This window comes from Triturus cristatus, chromosome 3_2, assembly GCF_964204655.1.
Source record: "Triturus cristatus chromosome 3_2, aTriCri1.1, whole genome shotgun sequence".
Taxonomy (NCBI): domain Eukaryota; kingdom Metazoa; phylum Chordata; class Amphibia; order Caudata; family Salamandridae; genus Triturus; species Triturus cristatus.
Window position 1 is genome coordinate 333,371,738 of NC_140584.1, and position 23,785 is coordinate 333,395,522.

The following is a 23,785-nucleotide window of genomic DNA, read 5'->3' on the forward strand; positions in this document are numbered from 1 at the left end:
AGGAAAGAATCGAAATCCCTAGCCTTAATTGTGTTCCAACTGAGAAAAACACATCTTCAGAACCCACTTCTATTAACAAGCTAATAAAAGATTTTCAGCAAACTGGGAAGAAATGTTCTAGACATAAGGAGAATAAATCAAATTCTGATTATCCATTAGTAGCCCATTGCCAGCTTGACAAGTACCCAAAATGTGTAATGAAACCCACTTAGAGTCTACTAGAATTGGAAGAAGCCTCCAAATCTTATGTAGAGGTTTTCCTTATCAATTAAAAAAATGGGTGAAAAATTGGAATTTATTGAAACTCATAACAAAAAAATATAAGATGCTGTAGTGTACAATATATTACACAACGCACCCTGAGGTGCACATTCAAGTAAGAACGCTTTATCCCACCTTAAGTACCATAGTACTTATTTCTTAATATACAATCATGCACATTTAGTTTGAAAAAAGGAAGCCCCAGTATTCTGATGTGTTAGCACCAAAAACAGCAGACCATTCTATTTCTTCAGACCAACTGGAAAGATTGACCAAGTTTGCCAATACTGTGTACATAAATATAATACATTCATCAAATTAAACAATATATTCTATTCTAGACAATGTTTGTACTTGTGTCAATCTTTTAGCTGGAATTCCCTTTCCCTTGCAGTAATACTGGAGGCATTCTTGATTTGAACACAATTTACTCTTTAAGAACTTCCTACACACAATCCGCTAGTCTTTTTTGCTGGAAACAAATTTACAAGGTGTGTGGAAAATTTGGATCTTTCAAGAACTACAACTGGTCTCAGATAATGAAGCTGTTTTAAGGCAAGGTCTCCACAGTCTGTCAGTGCCTTATCCAGTATGGACCTCAGGTTTTGTAAGGAAGGTACAGTTGATGTCTCTGTAGATGATGTTAAAGGGTGGCATGCTGCAAATTGTCTATGTAACAGAGATTCACTTAAACGTTTAGGTATGCGGACTGCTTTACTTTTTTTGTCAACAAAGTTATTTTGCATGTCACCTGTGTTCTGTAAAAAGCTAGGGGCACAGTATTTTTCAGGCTCCCACTCAGTTTGTTCTTCAAAATATTCATCCTTATGCTCTCGTTCTTGGATAAACTTTAAAAACGAAGATTCAAAACCCATCGGCTTAAATGACTTTAAATCAAAAGTTCTGGCCAAGGACTGCTTCTGGCAATTGTCTTTTGTACCAACTGCATATGCTGAACCTCGTTCATCACACCCCTTCTTTCTTTTTAAAGGCACCTGGAAACTGGAGAACCGAGATTTATTTTCTTTTTCTTTAGTTCCAGGATAGCTTTGCTCAACTTTACAGAATGAGGACTCTGACGTATGGTCCCCAACACACGCAGTATTTGAACTGTTCTTATATTTCAACGTGCCTTTGTAGTTAAATGATTCTGTGTCGAACATGTCACTGCCCACTGCATTACTGTAGTTTTCATTTTCTTTATCCCGATAATGAAAATCATTTTCGTGCAAACACTTTTTACGTTTATTACTTCTTTGCATGTTGTTTTCTTTTGCATGCACCTCTAAGTGAGATTCACCTTTTTCCTCTGCACCATATTTAACACAAAGCACCAGGTTTTGATAGTGGTTTTCAATATAACCATTGCTAAAAAAGTGTGAACGTTTATAATGTCTTACGATGCTGCTTTCCAGTTTTACAACAGATAAACATCCATGTACCATACAAGGGAATTGTGTGTGCTTGACTTCCTCCAAGCACATATTTACTGCTTCCTCTCGTGTTCTAAACTTAGTTGCACCTTTGGTTTCAGTCTTTTCCCCTCTTTTACCAAAGCGCCTGTCAATTTTCTTGATTTTTTTTCTATTTGTGTGAAAATGACGTTTCGGTCTTATAAGGTCCGGTTTCTTATCAGCACCACTTTCCTCTCCTTCCAATATATTGCCTTCTAATTCGTCAGGTCTCCCAAAAATATCATCATAACATTCCCTGTGACTGTAAAATACATGCTTTGAGTAAGTATTGTGGTGAGTGAAAAGTTTATCACAGCCATTTAATTCACATCGAATTTCAATATCTTTGTTTTGCATAATTTCTGTACTGTGATCTTCCAACTGATGATGTTTCAACTTGTCAAACGTGTAAAATATAGCAAGGCATTTGGGCTGGTCACACGAAAACCTTGCAGATTGAGTTACTGGCAAAAGTCTCTGATCATCTCCATTGTCTACATTATGAATGTCACTGCAATGCTTTCCAAGAGCTTTTGAGCCCAGGAACTGCTTGTTACAGTCTTGGAATTTACACACAAATATTTTTTTGTACTTAGTATAGTTATTCTTTGATTTTGCTCTGTCTTTTTCCAAGCACAACTGCTCTTTGTTATAATGATGTGTAAGTCTGTAATGGCGGATTAAGCCTGATTGATTGGTGAAGGAAGAGCTGCAACCTTTATGAACACAATGGAACGGTTTGTGGTACTTATTCAAAATGTAACACAAATCTCCTTTGGCAGTTCTTTTGCTTCCTCTTCCTTCTATCAATCCCAAATCATCTCTGTGCCTGTCTTGAAGTAAAAACGTAGGTTTTTCACCACTATTTGAATCCATTTCTTCAGACTGCGAGTCATTATCAGTTTCAGAAGAGTAATCTCCTTTATGAAAACGACGCATTTCATGTTTCATCTTTTGCTCAAAGATATCAACATCGTCATCATCAAGGTCATCAACTGTTGATCGGAAAGCAGATACAGAGCAGCTACTGGAATTTCTGTTCACAATAGTTTCAAAGGGTGCCGGGAAACTTTTGTTTTCTTTACGTTTTCTTGCAGATATTAACCTTTGCGATAACTTCATCTTAGCGAGCTGATGCTTCTTTCTGTAATGAATGCTAAGGTGTGTTCTTCTTGTAAATGCTCTTTGACAAATATGACACTGAAAAGGTGCAAATCTATCTTTAAATACGCTAAACTGGAGTACACTTTCCTTTGAATAATGATGCTTTTTAATATAATGTACTAAAAGTGCATCTTTAGTCACAAATGAGTACTTGCAACCTTGAAGTTCACAATAGAAAGGTTTAGCAGCAAGCTGAGCTATACATTGGCTAGTAAATGTGTCCTGTTCAGAAATATTACGTTCAAAAATTGTACTCTCAACTGAGAAATTTGGAGATGTAGAACAGGCAGAAGGAAATGATTGAAAGGACTCAGAGATTGGTTTCTGTAATGAAGTGGAAGAAAGTATGTCTGGACTAGTGTTTTTTAGGCTTAAATGTTTCAAACCCAATAAAAGTTCTAACATAACATCTTCAGTACTCAGTACCCTGGGAAGAACAGAAATTGCAGTTTCGTTGGCTGTAGGCCGGCACAGTCCTCCTTTGAGAACATGTTTTCTTCTGGAATTGGTATTGCAAACTAGCTGCCTTCTTTTGAAAGTGTCTCTTTTTTCAGATTGTTCTTGCCGAACACCAAGCTTTCTTGGCCGTTTAGTCTTCTGGTTAGCACTAAACAGCTTAAGAAGATTTCGAGCATTCATACCTGTTCTCTTCTTGGGTTTGAAATGGACTGGATGATCAATTCGAAGATGTTTGTGCATTCCCCGTGTATTTTTGCGTGATACTCTACAGCCATCAAATCCGCATGTAAATTTTTTGCCATCAAAGGTTACAGAAAAAATGTTAAATTGCTCTCTTAAACGGGGTGAAACAAAAAATTTGTTTGGACGAACATTTGCGCGACTGTTATGCCTTTCGCTTTGTGAATGGGGTATATGATTTACCCTCAAAGAAACAGTGCTGGGGTTCTCTAAAAGTGCTAGAGGTTTCTCACTAGTGGTGCTCTGGCTGCTTTCACTATGAACATTTTTATTTAAATCAGATTCCATTTTGACTTCTGAAACCATTTCAGAATTTGATGACTCTGGGGCAAGGACTATCCTAGCGTCTAAATCAGAAGTTTGAATGGAATCTGACTTATTAAGAACCTGAAATGTGTGTTGACTGTTTTCTGATGGTTTTGTAACAAGCTCTTCACGTTGGTGTGCTACTTGATTGACTGTTTTTGTGCTTGCAATTTCGTGGGTTGCAAGGTGGTTCTCAAACTCTATTTTAGAAAAATAAAACTTTTTACAACCAGGAAAGTTACATGCATTGGATGCATCCCTAAAATGCTGAGCTTCGTGGTGATAAAGCTGCCCTAAATCACTAAAAATAATGTTGCAACCCTTTAGTTCACATTTATATTGCAGTTCAGCATGGGTTTGTTTATGATTAAGTAGCTCATTAACTGAACCAAATTTAGCAAAGCAATTGATGGACACACACATATAAGGCTGTGGACCTACATGCACTTGTTCATGATAATGAAGATGAAAATCAGTGATAAAATGTCGCCTGCAAAATCCACACTTTTCCCTTCTGTTTTTAATATCCAAGTAATGTTTTGCATTTTCGTCATTATTTTGGTGTTCGGCTTTCAAATGTACACCTAAGTATTTAAACTGTTTAAAAATTCTGGAGCAGCCAGTACCAGGGCATGGATACAAGTCTCTGTCCTGAAGATTGTAATCTTCTAATTGTTTAAATGTGATGTATTGAGAGGGATCGATAGGCTGTATATACGGGTGGTGATTTTCACCAAGTGATGTAGAAGACATTAGGGACAATCTTTCCCTTGCAGACCTTGGGATTCTTTCTTTTCTAACAGGTTTTTTTCTAGGCCTGTGCCTAGATGGCATTTTGACATGCTCCATTACATGGGGAACAAAAACTTCCTTTTTCTTGAACTTTTTGACACACACTGGACATGTGTAAATACCATCTATAAGGTGCATTTTAGAATGATGAAGAATTCTAGCTTCTATCACATCCCTGTTACAGATTAGACAATGGAATTTATACTGTAGCCATCGCTGATACCTTTCAGAAGAGCCAACTGGCTTTTTTATGCCTACCGGACCCTTTGTTTTAGTTTCATTTGCTTCACTTGACACACTTTCTTGTTCAAAGTGGTTTTCTTCTTTAACCTTTTCCATGTCACTTAAAGAGGGTTCCATGATGTTACTGTCATTAGCTACACTTTGACTGCAGGCTTCCTGTTCCTCAGACTCAGACTCTGAAACTTCTTTGCCTAAAAGTTTAAGACAGTGGCGATTTAAAGTCTTCCAATCCCAAAATTCAGGATCAAATGGCCAATGAGCTTTTAGAGCCAGCAGGAGTTCACAGCGAAGAGAATTCGGAACGATTGCATTTTCTTCATCAAATTTTTGATCTGGCTGTAGATATAATGCTTCGAGGATGTTATATGCATCTTCATTGGGGTCAAGCAAAAATTCAGTCAACTGACAAGCTCTCCTGACCTCAAGGTCATGTGGTAAGAGGCAAGCAACTGTTTTGCATACAGATGCTTTCATGTCATTTTCGTCAGATTTAATTTGTAGAGCTCTCATACAAAGTAGAATTGAAATCGGAAGACCTTCTTCTTCAGCCTGTAAGTCAAATGAAATATTATTAGTGCAGTTTATACATTTATCAAGATATAGAGTATATTACTTACCTTGTAAGCATCTATTCTTAGCGTCTAGTGCTGCAGATTCACATGCTATGTACATTTCTGCCACTTAGTGTTCAGCTTGGATCTACAATTTGTTTTTCTCGAAGAAGTCTTTTATTGCTGACGTGACGTTGAGTCTCCTCCTCTTCGAGAGAATGTGTATGTTCAATGGCTCCATTGTTAGATTGTTCATTTTGTTTCAGCCATAATGGTGAGTGAGGGATGGAGTTAATCGAATGAAGGTATTATAAAAGAATGAATATATGTGTACTAAACTAAAAATATGTACAGATTTGAATCTATAATGTGTAATACCTGTAAACCTGACACCAGCACATGCCTGCTGGGGAGGCGGAAGGGTGCATGCGAATCTGCAGCACAATGCGCTAGGTAAGCAGCATGTTCCATTCATAACATGTTTTGGCAGCAGATACACATGCTATGCTTACACTGTAAAGCAGTACTCTTCTCTTGGTGACTCTAGGCACCAACAGGCAGTAGCCCTCCCCCCTATCGATCTAAGTTTTCCAAGATTCTGCATGGTGTCCCGCAAGGATCAGCGATCAGTCCAATACTGTTCAACATCTATATGAGCCCTTTACTTGCTGTTATAAGGGCTCATAATATCAATTGTGTGAACTACGCCGATGAGACACAACTTATTCTGTCTTTAGAGGGAGATCAATCTGTATCTCTGGAAGACTTTCATGCTTTTTTGCAGGACACAGCACTTTGGTTTAGAGAGAATTTTCTTCAATTCAATGCCGACAAGACAGAGGTCCTACACTGTGCAGCTGGGAGGATTCCCCGTATACTTCCGATTGGTTTCTGGCCCATTCCCACTGCTACCCCAATGGTCCCTACCGACACGGTACGCAACCTGGGAGTTATGTTCGATAGTAGACTGACTCTTGAAACTCGTGAATAAAACAGCTAGGAGCTGTTTTTCTTTGATTAGAGTACTTCAGAAGATCCTCCCGATGTTTTCAAAACAGGCTAGAATATTGACATTAAGAAGTGCTATCCTGAGTAAGCTGGATTATTGTAACGCTCTGTTGCTGGAGTCTCCAAGATATCGGATTGAGAAACTCCAGACTATGGCGGCTAAGTTGGCACTAATGAGACCACGACCCTCCTCCGCCTCTAAGGCACTCTCATACTTGCATTGGCTCCCAGTATCGCAAAGGATACAATTCAAGTTACTTTGTATAGTGTTTAAAGCCTTGCATGGTGCTGGACCCAAATCACTGCAGGACAAATTTGCATGGTATGCCCCTTCCCGAAATCTTCGCTCCTCCCCGGCTAAACTGATGAAGGTGTCCAGAGTCAGAAGAACTAAATCAGGAGGCAGGGCCTTCAGCACCGCAGCTTCGTGACTCTGGAACAAACTTCCATCTGAGATCAGACAGGTGGATGACCTCTTCCAGTTTAGGAAAAGGATAAAGACATGGCTCTATCCTCGAGTATGTCCTCTGCCACTTTCCTAATCTTTTTTCTTCTGGTAACTGCGCTTTACCGGCATCTGCGCTAAGCTGGACACAAGTATCACTGCGTCAGGGTACCCGTAGGGTGATAGCGCGCTTTACAAGTGTTGCTAATAATAATTCTGCAGATGTTTGAAATAGCGTCTGTAGGACTGATTGCCCCACAAGAGATTGCTGCTTTTCCTGGATATCCACACAATAGTGTTTAGTGAACTTTTGCGGGATTGACCAAGTAGCTGCTTTATAAATATCAGCTAAAGGGATGTTGCCTAAGAAAGCCATTAAAGCATCTTTCTTTCTAATAGCATGTGCGTGTGGAGCTGTCAGCAAAGTTTTTTTGACTTTGATGTAGCAAATCTGAATACATTTCATGACCCACCGTGCAATACCAGCTTTAGAAATGGTGTTACCCTTTTTGGGATTTGAAAAAGCCACAAAAAGCTTTGGAGTTTTCCTGAAATGTCTAGTCCTCTCAATGTAGCACATTAAAGCCTTTTAGCATCAAGTGAATAAAGTGCTCTCTCTGCCAAGGTTTCTGGCTTAGGAAAGAAAGCAGGTTTATCAATTGTTTAGTTTAAATGGAAAGGAGAGATGACCTTCTGAAGAAATTGGGATTTGTCCAAAGACATACTTTAACTTGGCAAACCTGAAAATAAAGTTATTTCATAGTAAGAGCATGAATTTCGCTAATTCTTCTTAGGGGAGTAATAGCTACAAGGGAAGAAACTTTCCTGTAGTGAACAGAAATGCAGTGGTTCAAAAGGTGTAGCCATCAACCTTGTTAGATATTTAAATTCCACAAGGTTAGCAGTGTTGCAAGTGGTGGAATTATTCTTTTCAACCCTTTCATGAAATCCTTAATGACTTGTATTCGATGTGACTGAAGCTTTCGGTTCTGCAGGTAAGCAATTGTAGTAAGGTGCAGACATATGGAAGTGTATGCTACATGTGACTTTTATAGGTGTAATATGCTAGCATGCGATCTATTGTACAGCAGGCGCATAAGGATCTATGAGCTAGGATATACAGTAGTGTACAAAGCATTTCCACTTAGCTGCGTAACAAGCTCTTGTGGTTGGAAGCCTCGCCTCCCTTAGAATGTCCATACACTATGGAGGCAATTGCAAATATCCAAATTATACGACTTCAAGAGACAGATTGCTAGGTTGAGTTGTTTGAGGTTTTGATGCTTGACCCTCCCTTTGCTGTGAGGTTTGGTATGCTGGGGGGCCTCTCGTGAAGTACTAGGGACAACTCTAATTGCGTTGTGAACCAAGGTTGGCGCGCCCACGAGGGAGCTACTAGAATAATTTTGAGAGATGTAAGTCCGAGTTTCCTCACAAGATAAGGGAATGAGTGAGAGAGGCGGGGAAAGCGTATGCAAATACCCCTGACCAATGAATCCAAAAAGTGTTACCTATGGACTGTGGATGGTGGCACTAGGAAGTGAATTTTTGGCTTTATGTGTATTCTACGGTGGCGATCAGTTCCACATCCGGTGTCCCCCATCGCTGGAAGTAGCGGTGAAGGAGTGCGGGATGCAGTTTCCCCTCGTGGACTTGCTGTTGCATCCTGCTCAGTGGGTGTGTCACCGAATTATCCACTCCCAGGAGATAGTCTGCCAAAAGGTGGATGTGATGGCAGATAGCCAAATGCCAAATGCCCTGTGCCGATGAAGACAACTGTACCGAGTGTGTTTTTTCTTGTTTCTGAAACCAATACATTGCCGTCATGTTGTCTGTTTAGAGAAGAACGGTCTTCCTAGTTATACTGGGGAGGGAGTCTTTTAGAGCCATCAGAATCGTTATGATCTCCAGCACACTGATGTCTGGAGTTTGCTGATGACCCATCCGAGAATCCTGAACCATCATATCCTCTATTTGTGCGCCACACCCTATGAGTGATGCATCTGTGGTGATAGCCACTTGCAGGATCAGGTCCAAAAAGGTCTGCCCTTGAGTAGATTTTCTGTGCCCCACCATTGCAATGATGGACCCTGGGCAAAACACCATTAGATCCTCTAAACTTCCCATCACTTGTGACCACTGAGATGCTAGACACTCCTGTAAAGATCCCATGTGTAGCCTGGCATGAGGCACAATTGCTATACAAGAGGCCATGGTGCCCTGACTGGCAGGCGATGATGCGGCTGAAAAAGAGCCAGTTGGTTCTAGAGATTGAGAATTATCTAGGTATTGGGCTATGCTGTGGCTGAGACCAATTTAAGGATTGATCCCGGGTAGGGCTGTATCTGAAGAAGCTGTAAATGTGATTTCTTGGCATTTATTGTGAACCTCAATTTGTGTAACAGATTGATGGCTGTCTGTCCTGCAGGCATCTCTGTCTAGTTTAACTCTTGATCAGCCAATTGTCGAGATACAGGAAGACATGAATGTTGTATCTTCTCAGAGCGGCTGCCAACACTGCTAGAAATTTGGTAAATAGTTTTGGGGTTGTCATAATTCCAAGCGGCAGTACTTAGAACTGCTGGTAATCATGTCCACTTACCACAAACCTGAGGTACCGGCGATGTGCCGGTGAATCGGTATATAAAAGTATGCGTCCTTCATTTCCAGCACTGTCATAAAGTCGCCTTCTTGTAGCAGTGGTATTACATCTTGTAGTGTCACCATGTGAAAACGTTCAGTCAAAATGTAATAATTGGGAGGGAGTGGGTCCAGTATCGGCCTGAGCGCTCTGTCTTTTTTTGATTAAAAAAGTATAGGGAGTATACAAACTTGCTAAGATGGCTGCGTGGAATGGGCTCTTTGGCACCTTTTAACAATAGTGCTTGTACCTACTCTTTGAGAAGGTGAAGATGCCGGGGGTTTGTTTGCATCGAGGAATATGTAGGGGATGGGAGAGTGGAGGTAAGTTCTAGGCAGTACCTGTGGCAGAAATTGAATATTACCCACCGGTCAGATGTTATATCTGGCCACAGACGGTGTAACTGTTGCAGCCTTTCCCCGAGAGGTGTTGTTCGTCTGGGAGGAATGTGAGGTGAGTCACTGTTGGGAGGTGGAGGCTCCCTTTCTGGGAGTTCCCCAACCTCTGCTATTCTGGTTACCCCCTCTGTAGCAACTTTTACCCTTCTTGCTGGTGATATGTTTGTTGCTGTTTATGATATGTCTGGGTGTCCAAGATCTTGGAGACCCCTCGGCCCTGATATCTACGAAAGAACTGCTTAAGTGATGTAGTGGTCTGCAGTGTACCCATGGACTTCGCAGTCTCTGTATCCTTTTTTTATTTTTTCTTACTAAGAGTCTACTTTCAGCCAGAAAAGATGTTCCCATGCAAATAGGATTTTAAGCTGCGGTGTCTGCTAGTCTAGGGCACAGCGCATGGTTGCATTTGATATCTGCCTTCTTTCAGTGACTAACTCCTCCCCTCTGTTTTTGTATTTCTCTGGGAGATGTTGTAACAACTCTTCTATGTCATTTCAAGTGGCCCTATTATAGCGCAATAGCATACCCAATGAGTTGGCTATGCACTAATGATTTCCATGGCCCTCTGCGACCTGTTTTCCTGCTGCATCTATGTGTTTGCTCTCGTTATCAGGAGGAGGTGCGCCTCCAGTACTCTGGCAGGCTTCCTTCTATCTTTCTTGCAGTTGTTAGCCAGGGAATCAGCTGTTGGGTATCCCCTGATGGGAAGTGGGTCAGTAGGGGAAGGCTTGTATTGCCATTCAATGCGTGGTGTTAGTACCCTAGATTTGACCGGGTCTTTGAATATCTCCATAAGATTTTCAGCATTGACCCTATCATTGGTAAGTATTGAACGAAGTGTTCTGTCTTGGAGAATGTCTACACTAAGAAGTCAGTTGCTTCCTCCGCAGTATGCATTTGTACTTTGTAGTATTCAGCAGCACGCTAAATTACACGTTGTTATAAGGGAGTATCATCAGGAGGTGACGCTTTAGCTGGGACTGGCACCTCTAAGTCTGGGTCTGGCAGTACTACATTGTTGTCGTCCTAAGGGTCTGGGCTTTGGGGAGGGGTGCCCTGTGAGTCTGCGTCATGAGTACCATGACTAGGGCTCCATGTTCCTGCATCGCCTGAAAGTGTGGATGATGGTGACATAGGTTGTGGAGGTGGTGTAATGTCAATTGGCATGGGGCTAGTGGCCTTTTGCTTCATACACTTCTTCTTTGGAATAGGCTGATGTAGTTCAATCACCAGCCTTTTTCGTTTGCGGGATCTTTCAGGCAAATGTTCCTCTTCCAGAGAACGTTTTGTAACCATTAGTTCTTGAAGGTATTCAAAAACATTTCCCTCCATATCTGTAGTGGTGTTGTGCTTTTATGATATTTTTTATCGAATAAAGCTTTACCTACCTGTAGTGGTTGTACTTTTTTGAGACGCCATGTCCCTATTTTTTCTTCCTGTGTTCGAGAGCGTAGGATGTTGATGGTTTCTTCGGAGTCGATGTATGGCTCAGCTCTGAGGGGCATGCTGCGTGGATGCCGTACGTTTGGTTGGCTCCGACGGCGTCAACCCCAAAAGTGGCTGGGGCCTCAGAGGGTTTGTCTGAGCCATAGGCTGCACAAGTGTTGTTGGCTTTGTCGGCACTGAGTGCTGCAGCAGCTGCAAGGGGTGTGTCCCTTCCATGTCTGTCCTTGTGACCTGGAGTCTTGTCCTGTCTCGGCCCCAAGGCACGCTCTCAGTGTCAGCCAGAATCCAAGGGTTGTGGTGCACCAAGGTGATGTTGGGAGGTATGTGAGGGTGGTCTTTTACTATGTGCAGCGGTTTGGGGACCTTGAGTACTCACGACCCGTGGCACTGTCTTTGCCCTTGGCACCGATCTCGGTGCTGTATGCCAGAGGTTCCACGGCTGACATCATCAACTCATCGCTGTCTTGCTCCTCATGTTGGCTGGAGTAATCGGAAGCAACACAGTGAGGACCGCACAAGATGGGGCACTGATATGTCCTCTTCCTCCTCCTCCTCATTCCTGATCTCTAGCTGCTACTTTTCATCTGCAGACAATTCAGCCTATGGTATGAGCTAGGGGTCGGTCACGTCTCAGGCATACCTTTTTGAATTCGCATACCTTTTTGAATTCTTGAGCAGGCCACAAGTAGCGCAGTCCTGCTTGTTGTGTTCCAGTAACAAGCAAGGGTTTCAGATGTCGTGCTGGTCAGGGTATGCATATTTTGTCACACATTGAGGGCACTTTCTGAAAAGTCTCCTTTTTACCTTTACGCACCTGGAGGCGAACATTCTCGGAGGAACTTGGAAGGGACTCTTGTGTTGAAGGCAACCTGAATGGAGTGGTTGTTGAAAATTAGAACCCGATGGCTGAAGATGACAAGGCAGAGTTGGATTCTTTGAGTAGAAGCTGCTATGAGTCCATTGTGCTTCCGAATGCCGAGAAAGCGTCAAAGATGCACAGAGCCCCAATCCGACCAAACCTGATGGTGGAAAAAAAACATCTAACAATGGAGTCGTTGAGCATGTGCATTCTCTAGAAGAGGAGGAGACTTGACGTCACATCAGCAATTGAAGACTTCTTCGAGAAAAACTAGTTGTAGAGTCAGAGCCCAAAACTAGATGGCAGGAGTGTGCATAGAATATGTATCCGCCGCCAACACATGCTACGAAAACACTTTTTTAAAATAACTGTTTAGAACTTGTTTGGGCAATACTTTGAATCCATATTTGCAAAAAAATAAAAAAAGTTAGCACACTCTCAATTTATCCATCTGCAAATTGTATTTTGGCCCTAGCAGTAATCATGAAGAGAAAGAATAGACCATTACCTTCTTGTGGCTAAATGGAAAGAAGTTATTTGAATTGCCACCTTTTGTAGGGTGCTAAAATATAACCTCTGTGGTTACATCATAGGGCTAGCCTGCTACAGTGACATTAAGGAGGTAGGTGTACTGGTCTGGTGACAGTGTTCACCAACTGGTGACGTGGTCATGCAGTACAGGGGGAATTAGCCCTAGCAGCTCGAGTTACCTCACCCATGATTTCCAGTGGACATGTGCATGTTATGAAAGGTGAAGAAAGGGCTGGGCTGTGGAGCTGTTGGTGCCTATGACACACTTCAGTTGAATAGGGGAGGCACTGACTAAAGGGGTTTGTATCATACCAAATAATTAGCATAACAAAAATATGGAGGGGATCAGGCCAAGTTTCAGTACCTCTGCTATTGATTCAGTTGTGTCCGCTAATCAAATGAATTGACAAAGTAAAAAGTATTTAAACCCACACTGTACTCACTTAGTGACCCACAGCCTGCACCCGACACTATGTTCAAAACTGCTTTCGGCAACATTAGAGAACTTAAGACTTCATAATGAACATAACTCCGATGGGCATCTGCAGAGCGGCCTCATAACAGAGAACACCTTGCTAAAAAGGTCTCCATGACACAGTCAAATTTACCAACTCTTGCATAATTACAAACCTCTTGTTCTTAGCCAAGACAAAAAAAGAAAACCTATCCTCCTAGTTACCCAGCTTCTTAGCCGACAACAAGCTAAAAAGACAATACTGGTCACACCTTCAGCAACGATGCAGTCAAAAGGAAAATGTTACTTACCCTGTAAGCGTTTGTGGAATGTAGTGCTGTAGACTCACATGCTATGCATACTACTGCCATCTAGTGCTGGCCTCGGATGTGTGCAAGTTGTTTTTCTTCAAAGACGTCTTCTCGAGTCACGAGGTATAGTGGTGACTATGCCTATTTCTGGTAATACACACGGGCATCAGCTGCATTGTTAGATTGTGGGCTCTAGGGGGAACATGCAAATGCCTCTTGGCTTTTACATAGTATGTTTGAAAACATTTAACAATCCACCTGGCTAGGCCTGATCTGAAAAGAGCTTATCCCTTGTGCGGCTTTGAGAGGGCAACAAAAGTTGTTGAGTCATGCAAAAGGGTTTTGTTCTATTCACAAAGTACATAACGGCTCGCTTCACAGAGTATGGAGAGTTCTTTCTGCAACTGAATCGGGCTGAGGAAAGAAAGTTGGTAGCTCTATGGATTGGTTAAGGTGGAAGGGAGAAACCACCTTAGAAAGAAACTTAGGTTGAGTGCAAAAGACAACCCTATCTCTGTGGACTTGAAAGAAAAATCTCCCAATGCTAAAACCTGGAGCTCACCGACACATATGAGAGAGGTGAGAGAGACAAGGAAAGCCACCTTCAAGGAAAGGAACTGAAGGGGGAAAGAATAGAAGGCCAAACAGGGAGACCCCATGAGTCTAGTGAGAACAATGTTTAGATTCTATACAAGGGCCGGAGGGACTCTTGGAGGAATGACTCTTTTCAGACCTTTCATAAATAGCTTGATAACAGGGATCCTGAAGAGCAATATGTGTCTCCTATATTGAAGGTAGGCAGACAATGCAGGTTAATGTAGTCGAATGGAAGTGTAGGCAGGTCTGTAAGTGTAGAAGGTAGCAGACAACGTCCTGCACCCTTGCAACCAAAGGGTTAATGTGTCGTTATAAGCACTTTGCCACATTACAGGTGGGCCTGGGTGCTTCCTTAAGAATGTCCACACATTCCAGAGGAAGTTTAGATAGCTAAACTTTAAGACCTCAGGAGCCAAATAACAAGGTTGAGCGTTTTGGAGTCCGGGTGCACAATTTCTCAATGGTTCTGTGTGAGAAGGTCCGGCCTTCTGGAGAGCCTCTTGTGTGGAACCACCTAGTGTTCCAGAAGGGTGGGGAGCCAGAGCGGTCTGGTCCACGTGGGACCACCAGGATAAGGACGAGGGATGTCTGCCTAAGCCTTCGGACCACGAACAGAAGAAGTGGGAGAGGCAGAAAAGCATAGGCAAATATCCCTGACCAGTTCATCCAAAGTGAATTGCTCAAGGACTGTGGGTACCTGGAGGTGAAGCTTGGGCATTTTGCATTCTCAGCAGTGGCGAAGTGGTCTATGTGGGGAAACCTTCACTGGAGGAGGATTTGCAGGCCGAGTTCCAATTTGTAGACTTATTGCTACATCTTGCTGACGAGGTCTGCAAAGTTGCTGTACACTCCCAGAAGGTCCTCCGCCAGCAGATGGACTCTGTGGCAGAGCACCCACACCCAAATGGTCTGAGCTAATGCCGACAGCTGAGTGGCGTGATGGCCACCTTGCTTTTGTAGATAGTACATAGTCATTTATCTGTACGAATAAGGACCATCTTGCCCACAATGTGCCAACTAAGGCTTTCAGTGCTAAGTGAACGGCCAACAGTTCAAGGTAATTGAAGTGGCGATCCTGGTGACAGGAAACCCACTGACCTCGGACAGTGAGGTTCTGTAAATGCATCCCCTCCCTGTATGGGAAGCATGTATGGTAATGGTGAACTGCGGAATGGGTCAGAGAAAGAGCCGCACCTGTAAAAGGTTGGTGGTATTCCACGACTGCAGAGAGCGACAATCGCCACTGTTGACCAACACTAAATCGTCCCAGTGACCCTCTGCTTGAGACCAATGTTGCGATAAGTGTAGGTAAGTACTCCTTTTTTCATTGGTTACTTCCCACTTTTTGACTGACTATGATGCATCTTTGACTGAATGTGCACTGGGTTCCCACTAACCAGGTTCCCAGTGCATGTGTTTTTTCCCAAAACTGTACTTTTGTTTCCACAATTGGCACATCTCTAGCTACATACACGTCCCTTGTAAAACGTATCAGGGGCACCAAGGGCCTTGTGACTAGAGAGGGCCTCTTAGGGCAGCAGCATGTATTGTGCCACCCCAATAGACTTGTCACCAAACACGTGCACACTATCATTGCAGCCTGCTTGTTTTGGTGCAAATAAAAGTGAAGAAATGTTTAAAATTAATGAAAAAATGGATCGAACTTTACATTATATGAGGCAATAGGCCCGCTTTTCACAGGCTGTGCACTTCGGACTGTGGAACTCAGTGGGTCACAGTCGCATTGCAATAATTCCATATGCATGTGCAGAACACGCACCGAGGTCTGCACGCCATAACCTTTAGCCTCTGAGCAATTGTTGAACGTATGATTAAAATGTGATGAAAACGTGTAAAAAATATGCGTGTGCATTCTCCACTCTTAAAAATGTTTAACATAGTTTTCTGTCCAACTTGTGAGTCTGCACCCCTTAAATATGACAACAATGAGTTGTTACGGGCTGAATAGCGGACATTCACGTGATCTGAAGCGCAACCTTTCCATTACATAACACCTCTTTAATAGATGTAATGTAATGTAATGTACAGGGATTTGTAGAGCGCGTGGCTGCCCGCAGGCTTCCCAATGCTAGAAATGATTCTGTTGGTGAGGAGAAATGCCTACGCGTACTTAGCGGGGAAATAGCCATGTCTTCAATTTTTTCCTAAATTAAGTTTTGTTAGGGGTGGCTCTGATTTCAAGTGGGAGGGCATTCCACATCTTGGGCACCAGATGGGCAAATGATCTGCCACCCCATCTAGCCCTTTTGATCCTGGTTGTCTTGAGAAGCAGTTGTTGGGAGGATCTGAGGTGTCTGATTGGGGTATACCTAGATATCAACTTTCTAAGCTTGGAAGGTCCTATATTATTAATGGCTCTGTGTGCCATGCAAAGAGTTTTGAACTTCACTCTGGCATCCATAGGCAACCAATGTAGCTGTTTAAGTGGTTCTTTAGTAGATACGCGGTTGGGAATTTTTAGTAAGAGTCTAGCTGCCACGTTCTGTACCACTTGGAGTCTCTGTTACATATTTGGGCGAGCCTAAATATAGCGAGATGCCGTAATCCAGGCGTGAAATTAAAAGAGATTGAATCATAGCTTTCTTCATGTGCTCAGGAATCACTTCAATAATTTTCTTTAACATTTTAAGAAGCGAGAAGCATATTCCTGATAGTTTCCTAGATCGGCAGTCCATAGAAAGTGTATCTTCCATCCAGACTCCCAAGTTTTTTATGGCGGATTTAGGGGTAGGTGGGTCTCCCATACAGTTGGGCCACTGTGCCAGGGGTGCACAGATGGCAGAGTTTCCTAATAGCATACGCTCTGCTTTCCCACCGTTCAGCTTCAGACAGCTTACAACTCTCTCAAGACACTGTGACAGTTAATGGATCCAAGGATTGGAGCCATTTGTAAGGGAAACTACCAACTAAGTGTCGTCAGCATATGACACCACTGAAATGCCAGATCCCTGTACTACATTGGCAAGCTGTTTTACATAGACATTGAATAAAGTGGGGCTAAGGGAGGAGCCCTGAGGGACACCACATATGATTGGGAGATGATCTCTGAAAAACAGTCCTTTTCCCTCACTTGGAAAGTTCTGTTCTCCAGGAATGAGGCGAGCCCTGAATTCCAACCTCCCCTAGTCTTATTTTTAAGATGGTGTGATCTACGGTGTCAAATGCAGTGCTAAGATCCAATAGAAGAATAGCGGCTGACCCACCTTCATCTAGTATCTTCTTTAGCTCCTCTGTGACCGTCAATAGTGCTGATTCTGTACTGTGCACGGCTCGAAATGTCATTGGTCTCTAAATAATTGGCGAGTGTGTGGTTGACATGCTTCTCCAAAAGTTTGCCAAGATATGGTAGGAGGGAAATAGGACGCAGATTATTGTACATATTGGGGTCAAGACTGGCTCTTTTTTTTGTAATGGCTTAATAATTGCATGCTTCCAGGATTTGGGGACCAGAGCTGTGTCTAAGGATAAATTAAGTAGTTCTGTTACAGATGGTAGATATAACTCCAGTGCCTCTCCTAAAATATGCGGGGGCACTTTATCGATGGGAGAGCCGGATCTAGTAGTTTCAATTAAGTTTTGAACATTCTCTTCCTCTAGTCTAGGAAATTGAGCTAATATTGCTGGTGACATTATCTTACTTCTTTTGACCGCGTCAAGTTTCTCTGTTTTTTCGGGAACTGATCATATATTTCTGTCACTTTTTTTGAGAAAAAGGCCGCTACATCGTTGCATCTCTTGACCAATGTGGAGATGGCGTTGGCACTTTCAAGAGAGCTAGCCAAGGTTTTAACTAGTTTAAATAACTCTTTTGGAGAATTTGCTGACCAGGACATTTTATCCTCATAGTATATGACTTGGGCTCTCTTCATTTCATTATGGTAGGTTCCAACTAGCAGCTTGCATTCAGCGTTGAGGGCTGGGTCATAATGTTTTCCCCAGTGTCTCTAGTTTCTTACATTGTTTTTCCAGTGCAGAGAGTTGTTTGTTGTACCATGGGGTAGCCTTGGGGCGAGATTTGCTGTTTATAGTTCTCTTAGGAGCGCATAAATCAGCTGACAGGGTAATCCAATTTTACCACTGCTGGTATCTCTCAAGTTTACCAGAAAAAGTGGGTATATTATCCCTCAGGACCGCCTGCCAAATTTTAGGAGTCAATTTGGCCCAACTTCTGGTAGTGATTGTTTGGACTTTAGCTTTTATTTATTGCAAGGGTTTTGGTAATCTAAAAGTGAGGAGAGAGTGTTCTGACCAGGGTACTGGGATTGGTTTAGAGACTGTAATCTGCAGATCGTTCGAATAAATAAGGTTCAGTGTGTGCCCTTTCTCATGCGTAGGTGACGTTACGAGTTGGGTTAGTTGCATTGCTTCCATATCGCCCTGCAACTGTTTAATATGGGGAGTGTCTTTTGCATCAAAATGCAAATTAAAGTCGCCAAGAATAGTCAGGTGGGCCTTTTCCATTGCAAGACAGGTTATGGAGTCAGGTAATGCCTCTTAAAATCTGCTGCTTGTGCCTGTAGGCCTATAAATAAGTACTCCTGAGAATGTGCAAGAAGGGGATAGCGCGATATGGAACTGAGCGCTTTTACATTCTGGAAGGGAAAATTGGGTTAGAGTGCATTTAAAATCGTTCTTTAGGATGATAGCAATACCGCCCCCAATTCTATCTGGTCGATCTAGCCTATGTATCTGGTACCCCAGGGGGAGGGGCAAGATGGACATCTGGGCCTGAGCTATCGCTGAGCCAGGTTTCTGTTACAAACAATATATCTAGGGGATCTCCCTCTAACAAAGTTCTTATATCTAATATGTGTCTTGGGATTGAGCGGGCATTAATCAACCCCAAATTCCATTTGGGCCCTTGTGAGTTGTTTGGCATGTCTTGCCTGGTCAGGTTTGCACGTGGTTCATAACCACATTGGTGGCATAGCAGGCTCTGGTTGTGGGCATGCACACCTCTTTAAGGATAGCCATATATCTTGAAGGTAGGTTCAGATAACCAAGGTCTAGGACTACATGAGCCAAAACGCAACATTGAGTTGTTTGGGGTTGGGATGCCTGAGAGTGCCTTGATTCTGTGAGAGAATATCCAGCTGCTTGGGCAGTTTCTTGTGTGGCACTAGAGAGAGTTTGAGGAGGGTGGAGAACCAGGACTGCATGACCCAGGTTGGAAAGTGGGAGAAACGGAAAAGTACGGGTAAATATCACTGACCAGATCACCCATAGTGCATCGCTCATGGACTGTAGGTGTGGGCATCTGGAAGTGAAGTCTGGGCATTTTGCGTTTTCTGCGGTGGTGAACAGGTCCATGTGAGGAAACCTCAAATATCGGAAGTATGGGAGTAGGACTTGTGGGTGGAGTTCCCTGTGATGTATTTTCCTGCGGCATCTATCGTCTTACTCTCCCGGGAAAGTCGTGGGGCGTCCGCTATTCCCTGGGAATTAGCACTTTTCCTGGGCCATGTGCACATCTAGTGAGTCAGGTGGCAGTTGACCCCTGATCTAGGGAGGGCCAGAAGAAGCTTTATACTTCTTATTGACACTAGGCGTGATGACTCGCACCTTGACTGCCCCCTCAAAGAAGTCAGAGGCTGGCCTAAGCATCCCCCTAAGCTTTGGCAAGTACTTAATGGATCTCTGGGTGGAAAAGTGTGTCTCCAAGAGGGAGGTATCCTCAAATTGCTTTTGCATCTTCACCTTGTAGAACGCAGCTGCCCTTTGCAAAACCTTGGGGTATGCAGTAGTGATGTCTGGCGGGAAGGGCTTGGCAGGATAAAGGGTTGGGGTCACTATCACCTAGGCTCCAAATCAATCATTCCACGGATGTCGTGGGGCTGTGGGTCATAAGGTGGGCTATAGGGAGACCTTGGACTATCACCTCCAAACCCTGAAGGGGGAATCCTGAGGTGATTCTGGAAAAGTGTCCACTGGTAGTGGTGGACGTAGGGGTGGTACAGAGGAAGGCAGAGAAAAAGGGCGAGGAGGCGGTAAGCATGTGAAAGGAGGTGATGGAGAAGTGACTTTGTCATTATGCCAAGGTTTCTTGGGTGCCGGATCAGAGGGTGAATTCCGGGCCTTTCGTGAATGTCAGTTTCCTCTTGGGAGGAATAGGGTAATTTGGTTGGAGAGTGGGCTTGGCTATAATCCGTCCAGTCTCAAGATCGATGTGTATGTGCTGCTGTCTGGCATCGAGCTCCTCTTGAAGGTGCTGAAGGATGGGTTGATCTTGATAGTCGAAAGCAGAGGAGGATGTTAAACTGGATGCCGTTTTTTTTCAGAGCCGAGGATGTCCGCTGGCCTGAAGACATAGAGCCTGATTTCGGCTCCGAAAGGTTTGGACTTCAAGGCCAGCTTCACAGGTGTCTTCGAGGCTGGAGCTGAAGAGCCGGTCGATGTCGAAGGGCATAGCTTGGGGGTGGGCTTTGACGCCGTGAGTTGGGCGTCCATTGGGTCCAACTAAGCAGTTCGGTGTTAACCATGGACATGCAGCGGAGGCACCCCATAGGCCTCATGACTAGCCTGCAGGCTTGACCCCCTTGAGGGCGATGCTTGACTTCTGAGTGGTATTGAAGCTTGGGAGGTGGTATGTCAGTACTCACTGCAGCTGGTTTTGTGGTTGGGTGCTGTGTAGGTAAAGGATCATCTGCTTCAAAATTGAAGCCGGAACTTACCTCTATCGCCAACACTTGAGCCCCTGCATCTGAGGCTTGTGGCTATAGCTCGCTCTTGGTGTCCTGTTCTTCAAACAGGTCCAGAGCACTGCCCGCTCTGTTGAGTGCCATCGAAGCCGAGGTGATGCGACAGTATGGGAGGGTTTTCTTCTTCCAGAAGGCGAGGCATGTCGAGCAGGAGGCCTCCTGGTGGTCTTGATGGAGTTCTGACCTTGGGTACTTCACTCAACACTTTGAACAGTGGCGGAATAGAGTTCTTTCCATCACAGGTACATTTTCGGTGTCGAGGAATCGATGGAACCCAGGAGGGGTCTGCCACAGTTCGGGGCGTCAAAGTTATTTGACCATGGAATCCAAACAACAGGCTATGCGACACATGGAACCAATGCTGAGATATACTGTTAAACGAGTCTGGTGAGATCACCAACTAGCATCGAACTGGAGCACGAAGGGCTACGTCTGAACCTGAAGACAGAGAAATAATTCAACAATGCTCATGACCAGTAATGGGTGGAGTCACCATACCGTGTGATTCGGGAACAAATAAATTGCACATGTTCAAGCCCAACACTAGTGGCAGGAATATGCACAGCATGTGCATCTACAGCTACACATGCCACATACTTAGTAATTATCTTCCTTCATCCCCAATCAGTTTTCTTGTGGCCTCCTTCATTCATCAGCTTTCCCAATGTGTTAATTTGTCTTTCTACACAAATGGAAATGATTACTTACTTGTCGGAGCAGTTTTTCGACTTGGAAAATGTTCTTGATTCACATGCTGTGCATTATTTTGCCTTCTGTTAAAGGGGTAAAGAGCTGTCTCTTTGTAGTCCCCATCTCTTTTGTGTGTTTGGGCTTTGTTATCCATTTTGTGGTATGTCCTCCTGGTGCCCATGTACATAGTTGCCATCTTCAGATAATTTTTTCCCTCTTGGCAACTTGAAGTGTTCCTTGGGCTTTACATCTGTACTTACCTTTTTTATACTTACTAGTTAAAGAATCATCTCGTTTAAAGGTAGGTGGTTGGGTAGCATGTGAATTCAGTCAATTCATCAAGCTGCAAAACTATTTCTACAGGTAAGTAACCATTTTCTTTTTCAGACCAAATCTTTTCAGGTTTCACATGTTGTGCATAGATTTCATAGCAGTGTTCTCCTTAGTTTAAAGACTAGGTTTTAATGAGTGTGCATTTGTGAACAGAGATTAAAAAAAATTCTGACTTACTTGCGCTTCTTTGCTAGCTTGTATAGCCTCACTATAATGTTTTGTGGAAGGATGTACAAAGGACCATGTGGCTGTGGAGTCACTGTCGAGAAATTGTCCCCCTTCTTCCATATGGAGTGAGCCTTTGGTTTTTCTCCGAGCACTACTCCTGCTATCTTGTAGAATGCTTGGACAGTCTGGTCTATCCATTTTGCAAAAGCACCTTTGGTGATTGGTGAGCTTTTATTTGCAGGTACAAGGGAAATAAGGAACAGGCTCCCCTTTGTGATATGTTCTGTCTTCTGCTGATAATAATATGACTGCCCTTCTAACAGCTACTGTGTGGAGGGTCCTTTCTCCAAGCAAATTTAGCTATTGGAAAAAATGCTGCTAGCTGTATAGCTTGATTATGGAACTAATAGTTTATCTTTGGAACAAACTGTGGGTTCGTCCTGATCACTACTTTGTTATTACGTGTTTGTCAGTAAGGTTCTTGTGTTGTAAGCACTTGCAGTTCAATTTCTTCAGGTAATGGCACTAAGGAAAATGCTACTTACCAGTATGCATCTGTTCTTGGCATGTAGAGCTGCAGATCCACACACTATGCATAGATCGACATCTGGTGTTGGGCCCGGATGTTTGCACTTATTTTTGTCTTGGAATAGTCTTTGGAAGTCACAGGATAGGTGACTCCTCCTTTGGATGATAGTGCGCATGGACATTGGTTCCATCTTCAGATTGTTTTTCGCCAGCAGGGAAATTATGGAGTTTTGTGAGAAACAGATAAGATGCCCATGTATGCTGTATCTAAATAAGATGGTACTGGAACAGATAAAGGTAGCCGGGGTAGTGGGTGGGCGTGTGTGGATCTGCAGCTCTACATGCCAAGAACAGATGCATACTGGTAAGTAGCATTTTCCGTTCGAGGCACATGAGCTACAGATCACACACTATGCATAGATTGTATAGCAGTACCCCTCCTTAGCGGCGACCACCAGTATCTGTTGCAGTAGTTTGAAATAATGTTTTGAGTACAGCCTAGCCCACATTAGCTTGTTGTTTTGTTTGCACATCTACACAATAGTGCTTTGTGAATGTGTGCGGTGTAGACCATGTAGCTGCTTTTCAGATGTCATCTAAGGGAATGTTTCCTAAAAATGTCATTGAAGCCCCCATCTTTTGGGTAGAGTGGGCTTTAGGGGGAACTGATAATGTACGTTTTGCTTTGTGATAGCAAATCTGTATGCATTTGACAATCCACCTTGCTATCCCAGATTTTGATATGGGGTTGCCTTTATGTGGTGGTGACAAGGACACAAAAAGTTCTTTTGTCTTACGAAAAGCAAACAAGTTACTTACCTGTAACTTTGGTTCTCCAGTATTGGTAACTTTGATAGATTCCCATAGCTTGTATCATTCCCCGTCGTGGGAACAGGAGCCTCGGTAAATAAAAAATACCATAGAAGTAGGTACAAAAGAGAAAGAAAGGCTAAGGCCTCAACTAATTTTGTAGCATATCCACCTCTTTTTGTAAAAGAGACCAAAATAATACAACAACCAATCAGATTAGCCTCACCCCATAGAACCCCCCTGAGAGAACCTCAGAGCCTCAAGTTTTCGTAGACGTTGTGGAACAATATTACAGAATATGCTGAAGGCTGAGCTTTCCCAGGGGAGGAGGGTGGGCGCATGGGAATCTATGAAAGTTACCAATACTGGAGAACCAA

General features: G+C 43.3%; 1 protein-coding gene across 1 annotated transcript in view; it reads right to left on the reverse strand.

Moving 5' to 3' along the window:
- Nucleotides 1-277: 277 nt before the first annotated feature.
- The window catches only part of RLF (RLF zinc finger), a 314,153-nt gene continuing 290,645 nt past the window's right edge, over nucleotides 278-23,785 (reverse strand). Inside the window, exon 8 of the mRNA XM_085647033.1 lies at nucleotides 278-5,468. Coding sequence (XP_085503159.1) covers nucleotides 696-5,468 — 4,773 coding nt within the window. The 3' untranslated portion in view covers nucleotides 278-695. The remainder of the gene's footprint in view (nucleotides 5,469-23,785) is intronic.